A 22545-nucleotide genomic window follows, 5' to 3' on the forward strand; every position below is an offset into this window, starting at 1 on the left:
ATTTGTTTCCATGTGGAGCAGTTATTGCCATTAATTTATTATATTTTTATTGTAATAAATGTTGTATTTTCATTTCATTTGATGTGATTATGTTCTCTTCAAGGTCAGTGTTGACCTGTTCGCCTCTATGGCACGTAAAAAATGGTGATAACTGACGTCTGCACGTCGACGATGGCTTCTTATTGCCTGGATGCCGTCATACGGGGTCGCGTGGAGTCGGGCGATTGTGACGTCATCGTCGACGTGCAGAGCTAGAAGAAATTTCCGTCGAGGCTGGCGCGAGGGGAGAATTCTTTAGGTGAGGAATCCACAGGTAGTTATTGTATCCACCAGAAAAAGCGTTACCGAAGGTAAGTAACTTATTCTTTGGGTCCCAGCCATGAAAAGGCTGGTGGTGGAAAGTGGGGGGGGCGGGGTTGTATATCAGCATGGTGACGCTGAGTTCAGAGCCGGCATGGTTGATTACAAGCCAGGCCACCGTCATGCTCTCCGTAACCATGTGGGGGAAGGTGGTACTTTGGTGGTCCTACTGCCAAAGTCGTAATTTGGCAGTAGGACCGTCAAACCTGCAGCAGTCCGACTGCCAGACTGGTAATGAGGCCCTAAGTTCCTCATTCGTTTATAACCTGAAGTGATTTTTGTTGTTGTTTTTTATTATTCTCCTGGTTTACTGCCTATTATTACCTATTTTCAAGGGCTCTCTGTTTTTCAGTAGACCAATAAAATAAAACTAATTTGGGCTTAAAAATATCTAGAGTCTCCTGCCTGAATCGGTTCTGTTGGCATATATGGTTGTACTGCCACTGCCCCTTCCTTCTGTCCTCAATGGGCTGTTGAAGGAGGCTTGCCTGGTTTGTAGTGGGTACCTAAAGTACTTACACCAGGTCCAATTATCCCTTATTAGTGAAATGTAGGCAGTGTCTAGCAACTTAGGCTGTCTAGGGGTAGCTGTAGCAGAGCAGCTTAGGCTGAACTAGGAGACATGCAAAGCTCTTGCAATACCACTGTAGTCACACATTACTCACACACATGAAAGACAATACTCAGTGTTACAAAAATGAAGGTACTTTATTTTAGTGACACAAGGCCAAAAATATCTTGGAGACAATACTCCTGTGTTAACTACATAATATATACACTAGTAACCAAAATCAGGTAAGTAAACAGTCATAGAATAGTGCAAACAGTAGAAAATACAATAGATTGCAATGGGCCTTGGGCAACGCAAACCATATACTAAAATAGTGGAATGCGAATAACAAATTCCTCCCTAGTCAAGTGTTGTGTGTAGTGGGGCACTGGGAGTGTAGGAAAACCCCAAAGGTAAGTAGAGAATCCCACTGCAGAGCCCAGGCAAACAGGAGTAAAGTACAGCAAGTTTCCTCAGGACACACAACAAGTCGTGATAAGAGATTTTGCGAGAACCAAGCAAGACTGCAATCAACAAACAATGGATTCCTGGACCTGAAGACCTGTGGAGAGAGGAGACCAAGTCCAGAAGTCGAAGAAGTATCGAAGAAGGACGGGAGCCCCTACCAAACCTAGAAGAAGATGCCGAAGTGCATTCTCTGGTCAGAAGAAAAGTACAGAAAAGCACCAAAGAAGATGGCTGCTGGTTCCTGCTTGGTGCAGGTGATGTCCCACGTCGAGTTGTTGGATGCAGGCTGTTTGCACCGCTGGATTCTGCCAACAAGCCTTGGTTCAAGCAAGTACGCAGTTTGCATCAAAAAAGGAGCTGCCTGGACCCAGGAGGGACTTGGGGGGGACTCCACTCGGACTAAGGAGACAAAGGGGGGGCTCTCAGTACTTCAGAGAGCCATCAGAAGCCCAGACAGCACCCATGGAGTCCCAGAACATGGGGTCAAAGAAGATGCAAAGTGCGGTCGTCGCAGCACTACACTGGAAGGTCCCACACCACCGGAGAACAACTAAGGGAGCTCTGCGTCGCAGGATGAAGTGCTGGGGACCTGGGCTACGCTGTGCACAAAGGATTCTTGGAAGAAGTGCACAGAAGGCCAAGGAGCTGCAGAAGACGCAGTGCACAGCGGTACTGTCGCAGCACGGGGAGGAAAGCTCTGATCGCCACCAAATTTGGACAGCTGGATCTTTGGACAGTCTGGGTCACTTCGGTCCACCACCTGTGTTCCAGGGAGCACGCTCGTCGTCCGAAGAGGAGTCCCAGAGTACTCGTTGTCCTCGCAGAAGGGTGCCTGCAGAAGCAGGGAAGTGACTCCATCACTCCATGGGAGATTCCTTCGGGTGTATGGTGAAGACAGGCAGTCCAACTGTTGCTAATGCTGGCTGGAGCTGAAGTTGCAGGTCACAGGGGTCGTACTGGATACGTTGTTGCAGTTATAGGGTTCCTGGAGCAGTCTGCGGTTGATCTGACGGTCAGCGGCTGAAGCAGAGGAGTCTTTGAGGAATCTTGCAAACCGAATCTGAGGAAACAACCAGAGGAGAGACCCTAAATAACCCTGAGAGGTGGATTGGCTACCTACCCAGGTATGCACCTATCAGGAGGGGTCTCTAACATCACCTGCTGGCACTGGCCACTCGGAGGTCTCCAGAGGGGCCCCACACCTTGGAATCTAAGATGGCTAACTCCAGGGACACTCTGGAGGAGCTCTGGGCACCACCCCTGGGGTGGTGATGGACAGTGGAGTGGTCGCTCCCCTTTCCTTTGTCCAGTTTCGCGCCAGAGCAGGGGCTGGGGGTCCCTGAACCAGTGTAGACTGGATTATGCAAGGATTGCACCGTTTGTGCCCTTTAAAGCATTTCCAGAGGCTCTGAGAGGCTACCCCTCCCATGCCTGTAACACCTATTTCCAATGGGAGAGGGTGTAACACCCCTCTCCTAAAGGAAATGCATTGTTCTGCCTTCCTGGGATTGAGCTGCTCAATATCCAGGAGGGCAGAAACCTGTCTGTGAGTTGGCAACAGCTGGGGCTGCAGTGGAAACCTCACAGAGCTGGTTTGGCAGTACTGGGGGTCCATGGTGTAGCCCCCAGTGTGCATGGGATTGGCCCCCCAGTACCATATTTGGATTCGGGGGACAATTCCATTGTCTTAGACACCTCACATGGCCATATTCGAAGTTACCATTGTGAAGCTACATATATGTATTGACCTATATGTAGTGCACACGTGTAATGGCATCCCCACACTCAAAAAGCCTGGGGAATTGGCCCTGGACAATGTGGGGGCACCTTTGCTAGTGCAAGGGTGCCCTCACACACAGTAACTTTGCACCCAGCTTTCAGTAAATGAAGGTTAGACACATAGGAGACTTATAAGTTACCTTAGTTCAGTGAAAATGGCTGTGAAATAGTATGTGCACTATTTCACTCAGGCTGCTGTGGCAGTCCTGATGAAAGGTTTGTATGAGCTCCTTATGGGTAGCAAAAGAAATACTGCCGTCCATAAGGATCTCCTGGAACCCCAATGCCCTGGGTACCTAGGTACCATATATTAGGGATTTATAATTGGAATATGGAGTCACTAAAGTATAGTGACAAATTTGGTAAGTACAGAGAGCATAAGCACTGGAGTTCTGGTTAGCAGAACTTCAGTGACACAGTTAAGCATACTGACAACAAATATAGGCCACACACTTAGCACCAGAGTCCTGGCTAGCAGGATCCCAGTGAGACAGGCAAAACACACTGACAAATAGGGTTTTAACTATGAGCTCTGGGGTCCTGACTAGCAGGATCCCAGTGAGACAGTAAAAACACACTGACAAACACTCACAAACAGGCCAAAAATGGGGGTAACCATGCTAGAAAGAGGCTACTTTCACACATCTGTTATATTGCCACAGCCTCTCTTGCCTGTCCTGCATGGTTGGTTTGTTTCCCCTGGCCTCCATGGTCTGTTGTGCGCCCACTGCCCCTCCCGGCTGCCCAAGCATGGTCAACATGTTGTTCTGCACCCTTCCTCTTGCCCTCAATCAGAGTCTGTGCTCCTGAATTCTGCCCTCACAATATTCTAATGAAAAACTAGATTGCTGACATTCTATATTTATTACAAAAGTGTGGCACGCCTGACGTCATGTTGTAATCAAAACTGTAATACCTAAAGCATTTTCTTTACGGAATACAGAAATGAGAGGGTCTTATTTACTCTCCTCTGAATTTCCTTGGTGTCTGACTGGATCTGGAAACTTTTGTGTGAGCAGTACCCGTCTGCACTATTAGGTGGCCTCATTTGGCTCTACTCAGCATAGTTGGTGCCAGAAGTGACATCTCAATCCTCTATATATGTTCCAACCAGGCACGCACGTCAGTTCTTTTCTTTCCCCACCAGTTAGTGCTGATCCGGCAAACAGCTAACCTGCTTTCTTTTTTGACAGGTTTTTTCAACTTACTGTTGTTTATTTTTGAAGGGTGTTTAGGAATGTATTCTAGGAATGCAGGTTTCAAGCCCTGTGGGGCCTGTCGCCACGCCATGTCGGTAACGGACCAGCACTTGGTGTGCTTTTGGTGTCTCGAGGGCGACCATGACTCATTTGTGTCCAGACTGCCAGACCATGGCGCCGAAAGCTTTGAGGTAGCGGTGCCTAAAGCTGCTTGCGGTCAACTCCAGCTAGCACGACAGCTTGGCGGTCTCTGTCCCTATTGAGAAGGTTGCAGAATCGCTCAAGGAGCCCCAAGTCCTCTTCTCGCACTCAAGGTCCTGAGACACTTGGAAGAGGCACAACAAGAAGTCTAATCAGACTTCGACTTCTCCTCAGCCAAAGCGATGATTGAGGAACATCGGCGTTCCACGCACGGTTCTGCGGAACCGTTGCCAGGTCTAACTCTGCACCTCCCCCCGTTTCTGGAAGCCAGAGTAACTCCCTCTCAAATACATGGCTTCTACAAGGTCATGTGCCATGTATTTGAGTGGGGTCCCACGGAGTCGGAGGTGGCCCCATCAGGTTCCATGCCGACATCTCTGACCTTGGCTCTGATGGGTTCTCACGGATCCAATCTTCGATCCGGATTGGCGCTGATCATGCCAATGCAACCTTCTCCTGTGCTGATCCTGGCATTGCACCATTCGCATCCCAGGCAACTCTGAGTTGGAACTGCATTGATTGATGGAGATTCCAGCACCAGCAGGGCCCATTGATCCTAGATCGCTGCCTGAGCATTTTCTGGAGCAGCCAGGCATGGGAAGAGTGGGATTGGTTGCTGGAGCCTTTAGAATACCAGTTTGAGACCCCAGCTCCATTGGACTGGTATGAGGAACTAGTAGATGCCTAGTGGACTGGACACCTTCCCAGATATTGGTTTGCTCTTTCCACCTACTGTGGCTTTGGAGGAGGGAGCATCTTACGCAGTGGTGGTGAAGAGGGCAGCGGAGGTCCTTAACCTTGAACTTTCTGTGGCAGGGAAGACTAACCTTCAGCCCGCGGCTTCCTCATCTGAACCCCTATTGCCCTTTAATGAAGCACTGACTGAGGTCCTGCTGGGAACTTGATCCAAGCCCAGCACAGGGTCTATTGTGAACAGAGCAATTGCCTGCCGCCATCACCCTGCCCTAAATGATCCTAGTTTCCTCACCCAACACCCCACCTGTGAGAGCTTGGTAGCCCAAGCCTCAACTTTACATGGCTCATTCCCTGCTTCTCCCCCTGATGGGGAATCCAAGAGGCTGGATAGCTTAGGCACAAAAAAAAAATTCTTCCACCAGCCTAGCATTGCATTTGGTGAATACTGCAAGCCTGTTGGACCATTATTCCCGTATCTTGTGGGATACGGTTACGCAAGTCTTGCCACAGGTCCCGGAGGAGGCCCGGGCTATCCTCTCCCAAGCAGTGAAAGACTGGAGAGATGCAACAGAGTCCACCATGGAGTTTGTTTTGGACACAACTGACTCAAGGTTGCCTCAGCAGTGGCCTTGAGGAGCCAGGCCTGGCTGAGTACATTTGACTTATTGGGGAATGTCCACCAACCTCATGTACATGCCCTCCAACAGGACTCGTCTCTTCAGAGAGAAGGCAGACTTGGAGCTGGAGACCTTCAAGGGCTTGCAGGCTATGGCCAAGTCCTTGGGCCTCTCAGTGACACCTCGCCCCCAGTCTGCCTTCCGTGGCTACGGAAGAGGAGTGCCACTGTGCCAGCTCTATGCCAGCCACAGTCCTGTGCAGGCTTCCCAAGCTGTGCAAGGACGTGGATGCAGTGCATTCCGACCCCATAGGTCTGGTAGCCAGAAGTCATCCGTGACAAACCCCCGGCAGCTGCAACCTTTAAGCTCTCCTAGTCTAGTTCTACAAGACCATGGATGCCCAGTTGGAGGAAGAATTCAGCATCACCTCCTCCACTGGCAGTCCATCACATTGGACAAATGGGTCTTGCAGATCATTCGGAGGGGCTACTCCCTCCCTTTCCAATCTTTCCCTTCTATACTGGCAACACAAGAATGGCTAGTGGAGGATCATCTGTCTTTGCTCCTAAAGGAAGTGTCTGCTCGCTTGACGAAAGGAGCTATAGAGAGGTTTGCCATATTAGAAATAGGCAGTGGTTGTTATTCCCCGCTACTTTATGATTCCAAAAAAGAACAAGGGTCTTGCCCCATTCTAGACCTCTGAACCGTCAATCTCTCAAAAAGGAGACCTTTAAAATGCTCACTTTAACTCAGGTCTTGTCTGCCCTAGACCAAGGAGACTGGTTGGTAGCTGTGGACTAGCTGGATGCGTATTTTCACATCCCCCATCCTGTCTGCCCACAAATGTTAACTGCAATTCAAGGTAGGCCCCAAGCACTTTCAGTTCACCATGCTCCCAGTTGGCCTTACCAGCGCCTCTCGGATGTTCACCAAGGGGATGGCGGTGGTTGCAGCTCATCTGGGCAGCTTATCTGTTTCAGTTTTCCCCTACCTCAACAACTGGCTGTTAAAGGCAGGCTCAACCCAGGCTGTCCTCTCTACTGCGGACCTACTGCATTTGCTGTGGTTCCCTATAAACATGCCAAAGTCACACCTGACTCCTTCTCAAACTCTCCATTTCATCTGAGCATTTCTGGACACAGTGCAGTTTGGGGCATGTCCTCCAGAGCAGCGAGTCCAGGATATTTAGGCTATGATACTGATGTTTCAGCCTCTATCTTGGATTTCGGTGAGAATGACTCTGAGGTTGCTGGGCCTCCTGGCCTCCTGCATCCTGCTGGTGAATCGTGCCAAATGGGATGTGTGGGCTCTGCAGTGGTACCCGAAGTTCCAGTGGCTGCAACATCAGGGGAGTCTCTCCGACTTAGTACAGATCTTGGAGGGAAATGCAAAAGACCTGCAGTGGTGGCTGAAGAACAGAGATTGGGTCATGGGTCAAGGGCAAACTCCTCTCCCTTCCCCAACCAGATTTGACAGTAGTGACAGTTGTGTCACTTCTTGGATGGGGCGGCCGTCTATGAGAGATGGCAATCAGAGGGCTCTGGTTTCCAGTTGAATCCGGACTCAGCTTACTGGAGCCCCAATCAGGCTAACATTGAAAGCATTTCTTCCCTCTGTCAACAGGATGTTGGTGCAGGTGATCACTAGCAACACCACCGCCATGTGGTACTACAACAAGCAGGGCAGGTGGGTTCATGGTCCCTTTGTCAAGGAGCCCTGCGTCTCTGGACATGGCTGGAACAGCAGGGAATAACCTTGATGGTTCTACACCTAGCAGGTTCTCTGAATGCAGGGCGGACAACCTCAGCCATCAATGCCAAGCGGATCACGAGTAGCATCTCCATTCGGAGATGGCACAAGGACACGTTAAGCAGTGGGGAGAGCCTTATTTCTGTTCACCTACAAAGAGAACGTTCATGCCAGCTGCTTTGCACATTGTAGTTTCCAAGTCAGCCAATGCTCGGAAACGCTTTTCATCTCTAGTGGAGTACATGCCTCCTCTGTCTTTCCATCCATACCATTCTGCCCAGAGTTCTCAAGTTGTCCTTATGGCTCTGGACTGGGCAGAAAGAGTCCGGTATCTCAAGCTTCTGAAAATGAGCATTGATCGTCCGATCAGGCTGCCCCTTCAGGAGGATCTTCTGTTGCAGTAGCAAGGGACGGTTCTGCACCGGAACCTGTCAACTTTCCACCTCTTTGGGTAAAGATTGAACAGCAACAGTTGATGTCTCTTGACCTTCCTCTTGAAGTCTGTAACATTATCTCGGCAGCCAGGCATTCCTCCGCTAAAACTGTATACGCCTGCTGAAAGCAAAATTTTGTAAAATAATGTACAGAAAAGTTCATCAACCCTCGTTCTGTCTCTCTCTGATATTCTTCTCTTTATTCTTACCTTTGCCCAGCAGGGCTTTGCTCTTGGCACTTTTAAGGGTTATCTCTCTGCTCTGTCGCCTTCCTGCAGCTACATGACCATCCCTCAAAGGGCTTGTGTATATGTTTCCTCATATGTCCTTTATCATGCCACAGTGGGATGTAAACTTCTCCCATATCTTGTATGCTCCCTTCGAGCCACTGCACAATTGTCCCATCTGGCTGCTTACCATCAAGACAGCTTTTCTAGTGGCAATAATATCTGCCCGGAGGGTGAGTGAGCTTTGGGCTTTATCATTACAGCCTCCCTATCTTTCTGTGCTCACTGACAAAGTGGTGCTTTGCATCCGGGCCTCTTTCCTCCTGGAAGTGGTTACCCCATTCCATTTGGGACAATCTGTCACCCTGCCCACCTTTTACGCTCCTCCACATTACTCTAAAGAACAGGAGATATTTGACCGTCTGTACCCAAAAAGAGCATTGTCGTTCTACCTTTACCACATAAGAGTTTCGGGTGGACCACCATCTCCTCCTGGACTATGAAGGACCTAAAAAAAGAAAGGTGGGCAGTACAGTCACTGACCATGTCATGAGTGATGTAATATGTGAGGTCATAAGCAGTTAATTGTGGGGGCATAAGGTATAGTTAGCTCAGGTAACTTTTACTGCTGAATTTCTATGGTTTTGTACAAGTGAAATCTGAGCCTAACTATAACGTCTCTGTAACCTTTGTTTTTTAATGTGAATATATAATGTATATCTTAAAGTGCATTTTTCCCCCTACATTTAAGCTTTAGTTCTTGTTTTGAAGTGCTGGCAGACAGTAAGATCTCACCATGAGGTCAGTGTTTAGGCTCCGCCCAGATCTCTTTTTCTTTAATATCTCAAAAACCACTGAACGGATTTACCCCACATCACAAAAACGCCTTTTTCTGGACCAAGAGCCACCTTTCTGCCAAATTTGGTGTGATTCCCTCCAGCGGTTCAGGCTGTAGTCTTATTCAAAATGCCTATGGAAAATTATATGGGGGGGAAAAAAGCATTTTGAGCTGTCCCCTCACCCCTTTTTCTCAGCCCCTGCTTGAGGAATCACCCTGAAAGCAGCTAAAGTGAGTGACAAACTGGTTGCAAACATTTCGCGAGGATTCATCAAACGGCGCTAAAGTTAATGGCAAAACACAAAAACACTTTTCCCATTAAAACTACCATGAGTGTGTGTGTGTGTTTGTATGGGTGTGATTAAAATATATATATTATTATTATTATTATTATTTCTGTTGATTGGAGAGCGAAAGGAGCCTCCCACCACCCCACTAAGAGAAGAATTGAATCTGGAGGTGGGGGAACTGGAAGGAAATGGATTAGCCCTGTTTCCTAATCCAATTTTTGACAGATCCTTTGATTCAGAATGCTTCTTTATTCAAGCAAAGCATTGTATAACGAAGGAATGTGTATGTGCCCCCAGCAAAGAGTCAATCATTGATTGAGATAGTTTTTGTTAGGCAAAAAAAAAAAACTTGTGCCTGGACTCATATTTTGGATAAAGACACAGTCTGTGTTCAATAAAGGAGCAATTTGCTTTTTGGGCTTTTTCTTATCATAATAAAAAAAACTACGGGGTCTTTTTTCTTTCTGTGGCAGGAAAATATGCACTAGAAATTAGCATGACGCTGTTTCGATTGTTTTCTTAGCCTAAGGAAAAATATAAACTTAGTCTGGCTCCTTGTAATTTGTTTCTGTGACCCAGCAAGGAGCCAGAAGCTGTGTGAATTTTTTTTCTTGGACGAAAAAACAAATCCAGTCATCTGTTCAGAAGAAGCTTGAAAGTATAAACCGTTTTGAGCGAATTGAATTCTTCGTGGTACTAAACAATATTGAATTTTACAATACATTTCCAGACAGAATAGCTGAAAGCTCAAACTGTCAGGCATCCGACAAGCCAAAAGCCTAAAAGTAAAGCAAGAACAAACATGAATAAAGCCATTTCCTTTTGTGTTGGGACGTAGCTTTCGTGTAACGCAAGAACAATATTTCTTAAATGCAGTTCAGTGTTTAAACAGCTATGTCTTCTCTTTTTAGATCTCACTTTTTACTGTTGATTCAGTGGATGTTAGTGGATTGGTGCATAATATTAAGATGCTACATATGAACATAGCACCTGACATTGTAGCTTTAATTCCTGTTTAGTCACAAGCACAAATAAATCCCACTTAACTGGTGGTTGTGTTGCAGCATTTAATGTAACTGCTGCTCATTGTCTGAAAGAGTAAAGGCTCAGTTTGGGGAGGCGGGTTGGTCCTCCATCATAAACGTCTGGGAAGTGTATACACCATTTGTCAAATTAATGAGTCTGCCTTCTTTATTCACAGGGCGTCTGACTGTCCATCGCTTTACCTGGGAGGCCCCTTAGTGAATGGGAGTCCTGGATAATTATACACTTTGCCCACTCCTTAAAACTGTTATGCGCCAGTTTGATTTTTTTCTTAGCTTAAGGCAGTAAATATCTAGCACCATTGCTGGGGCACAGGCCACACTCCTCCTGTGCTCCAGGGTTGTAGAGGACCCTGTTTGGATTTATTCTTAGCCTAAGAAAAAGTCCAGTCGGTGTCTGACTCCTCTGAAGCACAGAGAAACACTCCCATGTCTAGGTGTGGAGTAATCTGTAATTTAACTAAACCTGTCATACCAAGAAGGTTCTGAACACTAGACACCGGAAAGAGTACTGAGCAGTGTGCCTGGTCACCACAACATTTTCTTACCTAGAATACCCTGCACAGTTCCAACATCAGTTAAAAAATGTAAATTCTGTGATGGAAATTTCCTGAAATTTTGGGTAACAGGAAACTCCCACCACCATTGAGTTCGCTCAATAAAACAGTTGGAGTAGACCCACTCACGCATGTGAGGTACAGAAGGGAACAGGACAAATTTGTGACCATTTGAAGTCGATACAATGTCATTGTGGTATTTACATGGTCAACGCTTTGGCCTGTTTTTGTCCTGTGAAGTAGGCCCACCCATTCATGATGGGAACATTAAATCGTAGGAATTTTGCCATTTGCTAGAGGTTTTGACTTATTCTTTCACATGCAATATTTTTCTAATCCATACTTTGACATATGCAGTGGATTGTGGAAAATAAATCATTTTAAGATTCAGGTATGCCACATTACCATGGATTCCTTGTTTCTGCGTTTCAGAAATGACTGGGCTAAGTAGTTTCCCCTTGGTACAGGCTGACTCCTGGTCCAACTACTGCAGACATTCCACATAGAATCATTCTTTGGTGTATAGTGTTTGGCTCTCTGGGGGGAAAAAAAAACCTTGGAAAACTCGCACGCCTTATAACCCCACATTCAGAGACTTTGGGAGACATGGTTTTGGGATACTCCTAGGTAGAGCTATGTTCCTGTATGAGGAAAACTGACAAGCTGCCAAGTTCTGTCAGAAAAATGCTGAAAATCGGTCAAATGTCTTGGTCAGCATGTTTTTATAGCTCAGTCATGATGAGAGCAGTCAGGCACTCGGCAACAAAAACTATTTTGTTTAGATGTTAAAAATATGTTTGTGGCAATTTCCATGGTGCTCCAGTCTGATACTCGGGTCCAAAAGACAGGTCCTCCAAACCGTATTGGACTTGCAGTTGATTTACAAATTTCCCAAATGCCCAGCAACCAGTTTATCCAGTGTGCTCCAAGAATAAAAAAAACACATGCATGTCTGGTACCTTAACACTCGGAAGACCCAGTGGAGCAGAGCTGTCGGTCAAGCCATTGCATGGATATGTTCCTGCGCAATGGAGATTAGCATGTTTTGAAGAAGAAATAAATCTGACATATGTCTTGTTCTACATGTAATACTGGCAAATGAGCTGGGTAGGTCCGGCTTGCACCAATAGATTCCTTTGGTGATCCAGAATAAGAAAATCGACATTTTATGCTTTCCTTGTAATCCCAAGTTTAATAGCTGTCACCAAGTGAACAGTGCACAATAAATCATGATTCTGACACAACTTTGTGATATGTGTTTATATTACATAATTGATTGTTCAGACTGCTTTCACTTCAGGAAACCACCGCATATTTGGTAATGCCAGATTCCAGACGTTCAGGGCCACATGTCCTTACTAGGTCATTCTGGATACACATCTGTCCTTGTTGGACCTGGCCCTTTCTACATGTTCATACCCAAACTTCTTACCTTCTTCCTCCTATTGTTTCAAACCTGTTTTTGTTGGTTTTAGGAATCTCAGCACTTAACCACTGCTGACCAGTGCTAACGTGCAAGTGCTTTCTGTCTAAATTGGATTGGTTTATCCCTAATTAGCATATTTGATTTACTAGTACATCCCTAGTAAAGTGTACTAGAGGTGCCTGTAAATCAAATGCTACTAGTGGGCCTGCAGCACTGATTGTTCCACCCAAACGAGTAGCCCTGTAAACATGTCTCAGACCTGTCATTGCAGTGTCTGTGTGGGCAGTTTTAACTGCCAGTTCGACCTGGCAAGTGCACCCACTTGTCAGACCCAAACTTTCCCTTTTACTACATGTAAGTCACCCCTATGGTAGGCCCTAGCAGCCCCATGGGCAGAGTGCAGTGTATTTAAAAGATAGGCATGTACTGCTGTGTTTTATATGTCCTGATAGTGAAATCCTGTAAAACCGACTTTCACAATTGTAAGGCCTCTCTCTCCCATATGTTAATTTGGGTATTGCCTTGAAATATCTTCTAAGTGTAATTTCGCATTCGAAGTAGATTGGGAACTGTAGTTTGTGGACTCTGAACTCACAATTTAAAAACAACTTCACCAAAAGGTGTATTTTTAAATTGAAAGTTTGAAAATGCCACTTTTAGAAAGTGGGTATTTTCTTGCGTAATCATTCTCTGCCTCTTTGTGTCTGTGGAATACAAGTCTGAGACAGAATGCCAGTTGGGCTGTAACACAAAGGGGGCTGAGGTGTGTCCTGCATATACTGATGGGTCTTCCTGGGGTAGAGTGGAGGGAGGAGCTGACACTTGCACCTGAATAAAGCTGTGCCTGTCCTCGCACAAAGCAGTCTCCAGCCCCCTAGAGTGTGTCTGCGGCAGGGAGAGGCAGGGTTTTGTGCACCGCAGAGACTTTCCTTTGTTTGCCTCCTTCAAAGATAGAAACGAATATAAGTATTGGACCTCTGAGTCCCCAACTTCAGAACCCTTCTGGACTGAGGACATTCTGCCAGGAAGAAAAGTTGGATGCTGTAGGAGGAACTGCTACTCTGCCTGTTGCGTTGTTGTACTGGCCTGCTGCTTCTGTACTGGGAGTGAAAGGACTGGACTTTGCTTTCTACATCCTGCTTTCCAAGTTTCTCCGAGGGCTTGAACTCAGCTTGCCTCCTGTTACAATGATCAGTGACATCATACTTCATCTACCAGTGCCTGGACTCTTCTGCTGAGAGTCCTGACTAGCCAAGTGATGCCAACTCTAGTTCTTGGGACCTTGGAAGTGCTGTCCTGAGGAAGAAAGTCCATGCATCGGATCACAGTGGCTGAAAATCAACGCAACACCTAGCTTGCAGCTAACGAATCGGTGCAGCACCTGCCTTGCAGTGGAAGAACCGACGCAGCGCCTGTTCCACCGCAGCTCTGTCATCACAGTGTGTCTGGATTTTCCCATGCATCATCCCTTGGCACCATTTTCTCCATCGACGCTGCATCGCGGTAAGGATTCCAAGCGTCACGTTTCTTGTAGGGAAACGAAAGAAGCATTGCCAACCTGGCGGGAAAAGAATCCATGCATCGGCCGTCTAGCGGGAAAAGAATCCATGCATTGCTCGCTTTTCTGACCCATCACCTCCTTTGCAACCTGCAGCATCTTTGTTTTTGACGCATGCAAGGTGCTGTGTGTTGGAAGGGTACAGCCATTGATTTTTCAGGATTAAAGGCCTCATTTCGAGGTCACGGGGCCCCTGCACCGCCCAGGCCAAGCACACAGGCAGTGCAGAGGCCCCCAGGGTCCCCCTGCACCCATTCTGCACCAGCCTTTTCATGGCGTTGATACCGCTATGAAATGGCTGGCGGAGAATGAGGTCGTAATCCCCAGTGCAGAGCTGCCCTGGCGGATTAGGAGTGCCACCTACCGTCCGACCGCCAGGATCCCTGATCCTGGCAGAGCTGTCGGTCCCATTGCGGCCTGAGCGCAGCATTGGCGGTGGTCTGACCGCCATCTGCGAGTCTGACAATTTAGTGACCACTGTAGAAAAGTACCATCTTGCCTGGCATGTTACCCCCATAATTGACTGTATATATGTTGCTTTAGTCTGTCTCCCCGGGGCCCTGCCAGGCAGGGCCCCAGTGCTCATAAGTATGTGCCCTATATGTGTTCCCTGTGTGATGCCTAACTGTCTCACTGAGGCCCTGCTAACCAGAACCTCAGTGGTTATGCTCTCTCTGCTTTCCATATTTGTCACTAACAGGCTAGTGACTAAATTTACCAATTCACATTGGTATACTGGTACACCCATATAATTCCCTTGTATATGGTACTGAGGTACCCAGGGTATTGGGGTTCCAAGAGATCCCTATGGGCTTCAGCATTTCTTTTGCCACCCATAGGGAGCTCTGACAATTCTTACACAGGCCTGCCACTGCAGCCCGCATGAAATAACTTCCACGTTATTTCACAGCCATTTACCACTGCACATAAGTAACTTATAAGTCACCTATATGTCTAACATTCACCTGGTGAAGGTTGGGTGCAAAGTTACTTAGTGTGTGGGCACGCTGGCACTATCCAAGGTGCCCCCACATCGTTCAGGGCAAACTCCCCGGACTTTGTGAGTGCGGGGACACCATTACACGCGTGCACTATACATAGGTCACTACCTATGTATAGCATCACAATGGTAACTCCGAACATGGCCATGTAACATGTCTAAGATCATGGAATTGTCACCCCAATACCATTCTGGTATTTGGGGGACAATTCCATTATCCCCCGGGTCTCTAGCACAGAACCCAGGTACTGCCAAACTGTCTTTCCGGGGTCCCCACTGCAGCTGCTGCCAACCCCGCATACAGGTTTCTGCCCTCCTGGGGTCCAGGCAGCCCTGGCTCAGGAAGGCAGAACAAAGGATTTCCTCTGAGAGAGGGTTTTACACCCTCTCCCTTCGGAAATAGGTGTGAAGGGCTGGGGAGGAGTAGCCTCCCCCAGCCTCTGGAAATGCTTTGATAGGCACAGATGGTGCCCATCTCTGCATAAGCCAGTCTACACCGGTTCAGGGATCCCCCAGCCCTGCTCTGGCGCGAAACTGGACAAAGGAAAGGGGAGTGACCACTCCCCTGACCTGCACCTCCCAGGGGAGGTGCCCAGAGCTCCTCCAGTGTGTCCCAGACCTCTGCCATCTTGGAAACAGAGGTGTTGGGGGCACACTGGACTGCTCTGAGTGGTCAGTGCCAGTAAGTGACGTCAGAGGCTCCTTCTGATAGGCTCTTACCTCTCTTGGTAGCCAATCCTCCTTCCTTAGTAGCCAAACCTCGTTTTCTGGCTATTTAGGGTCTCTGCTTCGGGGAATTCTTCAGTTAATGAATGCAAGAGCTCAACAGTGTTCCTCTGCATCTCCCTCTTCACCTTCTACCAAAGGATCGACCGCTGACTGCTCCAGGACGCCTGCAAAACCACAACAAAGTAGCAAGACGACTACCAGCAACATTGTAGCGCCTAATCCTGCTGGCTTTCTCGACTGTTTCCAGGTGGTGCATGCTCTGGGGGTAGCCTGCCTTCACCCTGCACCAGAAGATCAGAAGAAATCTCCAGTAGGTCGGCGGAATCTTCCCCCTGCTAACGCAGGCACCAAAGGACTGCATCACTGGTCCTCTGGTTCCCCTCTCATCCTGACAAGCGTGGTCCCTGGAACACAGCATCTCTGTCCAAGTGACTCCCACAGTCCAGTGACTCTTCAGTCCAAGTTTGGTGGAGGTAAGTCCTTGCCTCCCCACGCTAGACTGCAAGGCTGTGTACCGCGTGATTTGCAGCTGCTCCGGCTCCTGTGCACTCTTCCAGGATTTCCTTCGTGCACAGCCAAGCCTGGCTCCCCAGCACTTCGTCCTGCAGTGCACAACCTTCTGAGTTGTCCTCAGACGTCGTGGGACTCCCTTTTGTAACTTCACATTGACTCTGGTTCACTCTTCTTCCAAGTGCCTGTTGGGGTACTTCTGCAGGTGCTGCCTGCTTCTGTGAGGGCTCTCTGAGTTGCTGAGCGCCCCCTCTGTCTACTCCAAAAGGCGACATCCTGGTCCTCAGCAGCACCCAAAAACCTCTACCGTGACCCTTGCGGCTAGCAAGGCTTGTTTGCGGTCTTTCTGCGTGGGAACACCTCTGCAAGCTTCATCGCGACGTGGGACATCCGTCTTCCAAAGGAGAAGTTCCTAGTTCTCTTCTTTCTTGCAGGACTCCAAGCTTCCAACCGGAGGCAGCTTCCTTGCACCTTCAGCTGGGGTTTCCTGGGCCCCCACCCCCCCAGACACTGTCGAGACTATTGGACTTAGTCCCCTTGTCTTACAGGTACCCAGGTCCGGAAATCTGTTGTCAGTGTACTGCTGGTATTTGTTCTTCCTGCAGAATCCCCCTATCACGACTTCTGTGCTCTCTGGGGGTAGTAGATGCACATTACTCCTACTTTTCAGGGTCTTGGGGTGGGATAGTTTTCTAACCCTCACTGTTTTCTTACAGTCCCAGCGACCCTCTACAAACTCACATAGGTCTGGGGTCCATTCATGATTCGCATTCCACTTTTGGAGTATATGGTTTGTGTTGCCCCTATACCTATGTGCTCCTATTGCAGTCTATTGTAATTCTACACTGTTTGCATTACTTTTCTTGCTATTACTTACCTGATTTGGGTTTGTGTACATATAACTTGTGTATAGTACTTACCTTCTTACTGAGAGTACTCCCTGAGATACTTTTGGCATATTGTCATAAAAATAAAGTATCTTTATTTTTAGTAACTCTGTGTATTGTGTTTTCTTATGATATTGTGCATATGATATAAGTGGTATAGTAGGAGTTTTACATGTCTCCTAGTTCAGCCTAAGCTGCTTTGCCATAGCTACCTTCTATCAGCCTAAGCTGCTAGAAACACCTCTTCTACACTAATAAGAGATAACTAGACCTGGCACAAGGTGTAAGTACCTCTGGTACCCACTACAAGCCAGGCCAGCCTCCTACACCACCAGAGTCGTAATGGGGGCCTAAGATTCTTTGCAACTTTCTAAAAGTGATATCTTTGCTTGTGTATGTTGGCTTTTTGCCGTTTTGGTCTTGTTTTATTCAAATAAATATTGGCTATTTTTCTAAATTGTGTGGAGTTCTTTTTCAAATGTTTTCACAATGTTAGTGTGTATGTGTTTTTACACAAATACTTTACACATTGCCTTTGAGATACGCCTGACAGCTTTTGCCAAGCTACCAAGGAGGTGAGCAGGGGTTATCTTAGCTGTTTGGCTCCCTTACCCCAACTAGAGTGAGGGTCCCGACTTGGACAGGATGCAAACCAATGACAGCTAGAGACCCCATTTCTAACTGTGCATTTGAGAAATAAATCACAAATATTGAGCAAACGTATTAAAAAATGAAAATATCTTAATGATTTTCCATTACATCTTCAGGCTGCAATTTATTAGTAATGTTAAAATTCTTATTTCTGAATGTGCCAAAAACGTAGTTTGTATGGGTGGCACAGAGAGACCAATGAGGCAAATAGGTTTACAGAAACTAATGCATTTTCAAAGCTCAGGTTTACAGGTATTCAAACACCCAGACAGTGAAAAGATTAATGGAAACTGCACCTTCAATAAAACCAGTATTATAGCAGCATGAAGTACATTTTGATTATTTGCATTCAATTAAGCCTTGTAATGATTAAGATTCCCTGTGAACCCTTTCAAAATGGAACAATTTCGACCATATTGGGTACAGCTGATAGTGGCTAGGGGTAACTTCCTGCACTAATGAGGAGGTTACTTCCAAAACCTGACATTCACTGCTTCCAGCAAGAAACATATCTTCAGATCAACATTCTGGATCAGAGTGATGAAACTAACTCTCACAATAATTCTACTCCCATGTAGAGCAAATTAAATCCAGGTCCTGACACTAAGAGTCTGTTGTACCCTAATAAGCAGAAGGGGTCCAAACCACTTGGTGGCTTGCTGGAATTCTTCCACAGACAAACTAACTGGTCTGATTCTGTAAGGTGGGTGAGTGGTAATGTGCCAAATCTGAATTGAACAAAAATTGACCTTACAAATGGGGAATTAATGTAATCAGAAAAACACTTCAAAACTTAGGAGATGATTTGAATTCCAGGAACTTCAGGGTTAGTCTACCTAAATTTGGACAGCTCTCCTGGTGAGTATAATACATTGATCAGACAGCCCCTATCAGGTTTTAGGTCCGGGCAGCCCAGATATGGATCAAAACAGTAATGGTTTTAATATGATTAGGGCTTTTATTGATTTTAGGTTAAGATCTGCTCTCAGTTCTGCACCTTACATGTGCTCGCCAGATTTCTAAATGTTGTGAAACTGTCTGGAAGGGTATTTTATCAGCAAACCTGCCTACAGTCACAGCCCTACAGTTCAGCAACATAGTGCTCTTTGATATTTGGCTATCCCGCGAATCAGAAGAAAGACGATCTCGTATGTAGTCAACAGTTAACTATTCTCACTGTTTTCATTCATTCATATGTGTGATTCTCCTAAAATGTTTATGGGGTTTGATGAACATTAGCTTGGGTTCTGGCTTGGTTGACTTCTAAGCCACATGACCCGCAGAACCCATTACATTTTACTAAGAGGATCTCCAACCTCTTGGGAGTCTTTGACACCAATAGAGTGTCATCAACGAACAAGAGTGTGGGCGTTTTGTGACCACCAAAGATAAGGAAATGTTTACGCAGTCAAGTATGTTTTTAATTCACCCACTGATAAGTGGTGAGAAAGAGGTGGAGCGAGTACACACCCTGGATGTAGTCCTCCCTTTTTTGGAATAGCAACCTGAGGTCGCCATTTTTGCCTTTGAGTTTGTGCAAAGTTATCTTCCTGCAGGTGGATAATGATATTTAATAACATTGGGTGGAGACCCAACTCTTTCAAGATCTCCCACAGTTTTTCTGGGCACTGAATCAAAGGCAGCCTTCAAATCAACGAAGACTACGGATAGGCTGCCCCTCTTCACGGGCACAGTTTTCCATCTAAACATTAGGAAACGGAAGACCTGGTCAGTGGTACTGGTCTTCCCACAGAAGCCAGCCTGGAATTACATTAGTATTTCATTAGTCTCCACCCACAGTAACAGCTTATCGAGTACTTGTTTACGAAATATTTTTTGCAGGTTGTCCAGCAGACTAATTGGACGATAAATTGCTGGATCTGAACGTGGACCCTTCTTAAAGATGGGGATAATTTCTGTACCCTTCCATGAAGGGAAGATAGGTACTCTGGCCGTAATTGTATTAGAACATTTGTAAATAAGAGGCCCAAAAAGAGGGTTCTGCTCAAAATAGGCTGGCAGGGATCTTTTCAAGAGCCAGAGCCTTTCCAGATTTCTGTGCAGAGATAGGTCTTAGGGTTTTTCTGTAAATAAAATACGGGAAAGTGAATCCCGCACTATGATTTGGTTTAAGAACGACACTATTTGGGGGGGGGTGGGTAGCAGGAGGAAGAGGACCCAGAGCAAGTGAACCAGATAAATATTAGGCATTAGGCTTGGGGGAGGCAACATGTATAGGCTTGTACAGCGACTGGAAGTGCTTAGTCCAGAGTGCAACTGAGATGTTGGTTTCTGGGTGCATAACATGAGTCTGACCCCCATGAGAAGGTTCTCCCATAGTGACAACTACCACGGTGTCTCTCCTTTATTCAATCTCCCTTAATGTGCTGATCTGGCTGCACGAATATCGCACTTGGCTCCCCTTTTGACAGCCACCATTAGGGTTGACTTTGGTGCTCTGCATTCTTGAGAGAACTATTGGCAATTGGCCTGTGGGATATGGGTAGCAAGAGGGGTGATTTTGATGAAGAATCCAAAATAAAATAGTCAGGGTGATGTGTATATGTTCCTCTTATGAAAGTAGGTTTCCTCAAGCAATCTGAGCTAGCGCGACCATTGCACTCCTGGACACCGTAGGATAATAGTATATCAAACAGTTGCAGAGCTTGTTTAGATTGCTGGGTCACATTTCAACCAACGAGAGCAGAAATTTCCTAGACTTTTTCTTCGTCTCGGGTTAACGTCTTTTATAATTTCAAATTTTAAGGGTGATAACAGATTTTGAAATATCCACCCATTAGGGCTTTGTTGTTCCTGTCACTGACTTTCAAGGTCAAATACAAATTTTCCTAAATGGGTGAAGTGGATGTCCTATTGGTACTTCTGTGGTAAAGATTTAAGATTAGTAGGCTGTGGCCTGACTATTGGTAGTTAATCTTTTGAATATGTGGGTGTTAGCATTGATTTGTAGGACAACTTATTTACCTTTGCTAATGATCTTGCAGATTTCACATGGATCAGAAACAAGGTGATTGAAGGAAAGTAACTTGCTTTCCTCTTGGTGTTTTCACACAGAAACTAAAAAAAACTTTTTTTAAAGAATTATGGCTTTGTTCTGATCCCTTAAATTATAGATCTGTCTGTCTACAGTCCCCATATTTACCTGCTTTGCCAGCTTGAGAAACTGCTGCCCTTTAGTAACATTCACTCTAATTGCTGTATATAGTGTAGCAGGTTGATGGGCACAACATAAATATGGAGTGATACATATGTCACTATTCAGAATTCATTATATAGTAGCTATTGCTGTTTCTGCCTTGTATATATGTTGGGAATTATTTCAAGTTGTAATCAAACATTTTTTGTTTTTAATTTCAGGAAGAAACTATGCTCTTCTTTTAGGGGGGATAACAGAGCCTTTTCTGTCCGTTTCTGTTTGATGATGGAGGATACTGAGAACGGTCGCTTTGTGGATTGGGAGAAGATTGAACCAAGCAGTGAAGTTCAAGTTTGCAAGGACCTGCAAACAACTGACTTCCAGGAACTGAAGAATTTAGCTCGTCAAGGGTACTGGGCCGAATGTCACTCACTGAGAGCTAAAGTGTATAAGCAGCTTATCAAGGACATCCCATGCCGTACTGTGACACCTGATGCAAATGTTTATCGGGACATAGTTGGAAAGATAGTTGGAAAACGAGCAGTTAGCATGATCTCGCTTCCTGAATTTGTGGATGACCGTCCAATACCTACCTATTTCTTGAACACTGAAGGCATGTTGGCAGTGAGAAGGATCATCGTCTGCATTGAGAACCAGTTTCCCGACATATCATTTTGCCCAGTTCTGCCCCCTTTAGTGGCATTGTTACTTCATTACAACAAAGATGAGGCAGCATGTTTTGAGCAGGTTTCTCGTATTCTTGCCTGCAATGATCCCAGAAAGAGGCTGGTTGACCAGTCCTTTGTTGCATTTGAATCTTCCTGCATGACCTTTGGTGACCTGGTAAACAAGTATTGTCAAGGGGCACATAAAATGATGGTGGCTGTGTCAGAAGATGTTCTGGAAGTGTACTCTGACTGGCAGCGCTGGATTTTTGGTGATCTGCCCTTCACTTATGTAATACGGGTCTTTGATGTATTTCTTGTCGAAGGTTACAAGGTCCTGTACAGAATAGCCCTATCTCTTCTCAAGTTCTTCCACAAGCTGAGAGCGGGGCTGCTCATAGAGTCTGGTAATGTGAAAGAGGATATCCAGGCCTTTGTCAGAGACATTGCCAAGTCAGTCTCACCCCAGAAGCTCCTGGACAAAGCCTTTGCCATCAGACTGTTTTCGCGCAAAGAGATTCAACTTCTTCAAATGGCCAATGAGAAGGCTTTAAAGCAGAAAGGCATTACAGTCCAACAGAAGAGGTAAATTCACCTAAAAGTAGCTCACCAGCAACTGACAAAAACAATTGAGGAACATTGGGAATGTACATAATCTTGTGCTCAAGTGGCTAGGGTGCAGCAGGTTGTATTTTGTAACATTGTTTAGATGTCAAGAAAACATGTTGCAGTATGTATTGCACAAACGTGATCATGAAATTGGAGTTTCATAACGCATATTACATCTGAAGGACAGTGACACAACTGTCAGTGTATCAAAATACTGATTAGAAGGACGTTCTTATTTTCTTTGATTATAATGTTTAAGCACTGGAACCATAAGGAAAATATTGTCGCACAATTTTAGCAGGTGAGCAGTATTTTTTTCTATTTTATTCTGGCGGCATAGGTCTA

General features: G+C 46.1%; 1 protein-coding gene across 4 annotated transcripts in view; it reads left to right on the plus strand.

Annotated features, from left to right (window-relative positions):
- TBC1D24 (TBC1 domain family member 24) overlaps nt 1-22545 on the plus strand; it is a 556519-nt gene that overhangs the window by 281559 nt on the left and 252415 nt on the right. For all 4 annotated transcript variants that reach the window (XM_069210513.1, XM_069210508.1, XM_069210509.1 and 1 more), the window contains one exon: nt 21148-22176. In XM_069210513.1, the coding sequence (XP_069066614.1) occupies nt 21209-22176 (968 nt within the window). In that variant the 5' untranslated portion in view covers nt 21148-21208. The remainder of the gene's footprint in view (nt 1-21147; nt 22177-22545) is intronic.

The sequence above is a fragment of the Pleurodeles waltl genome, chromosome 10 (genome assembly GCF_031143425.1).
Source record: "Pleurodeles waltl isolate 20211129_DDA chromosome 10, aPleWal1.hap1.20221129, whole genome shotgun sequence".
NCBI lineage: Eukaryota > Metazoa > Chordata > Amphibia > Caudata > Salamandridae > Pleurodeles > Pleurodeles waltl.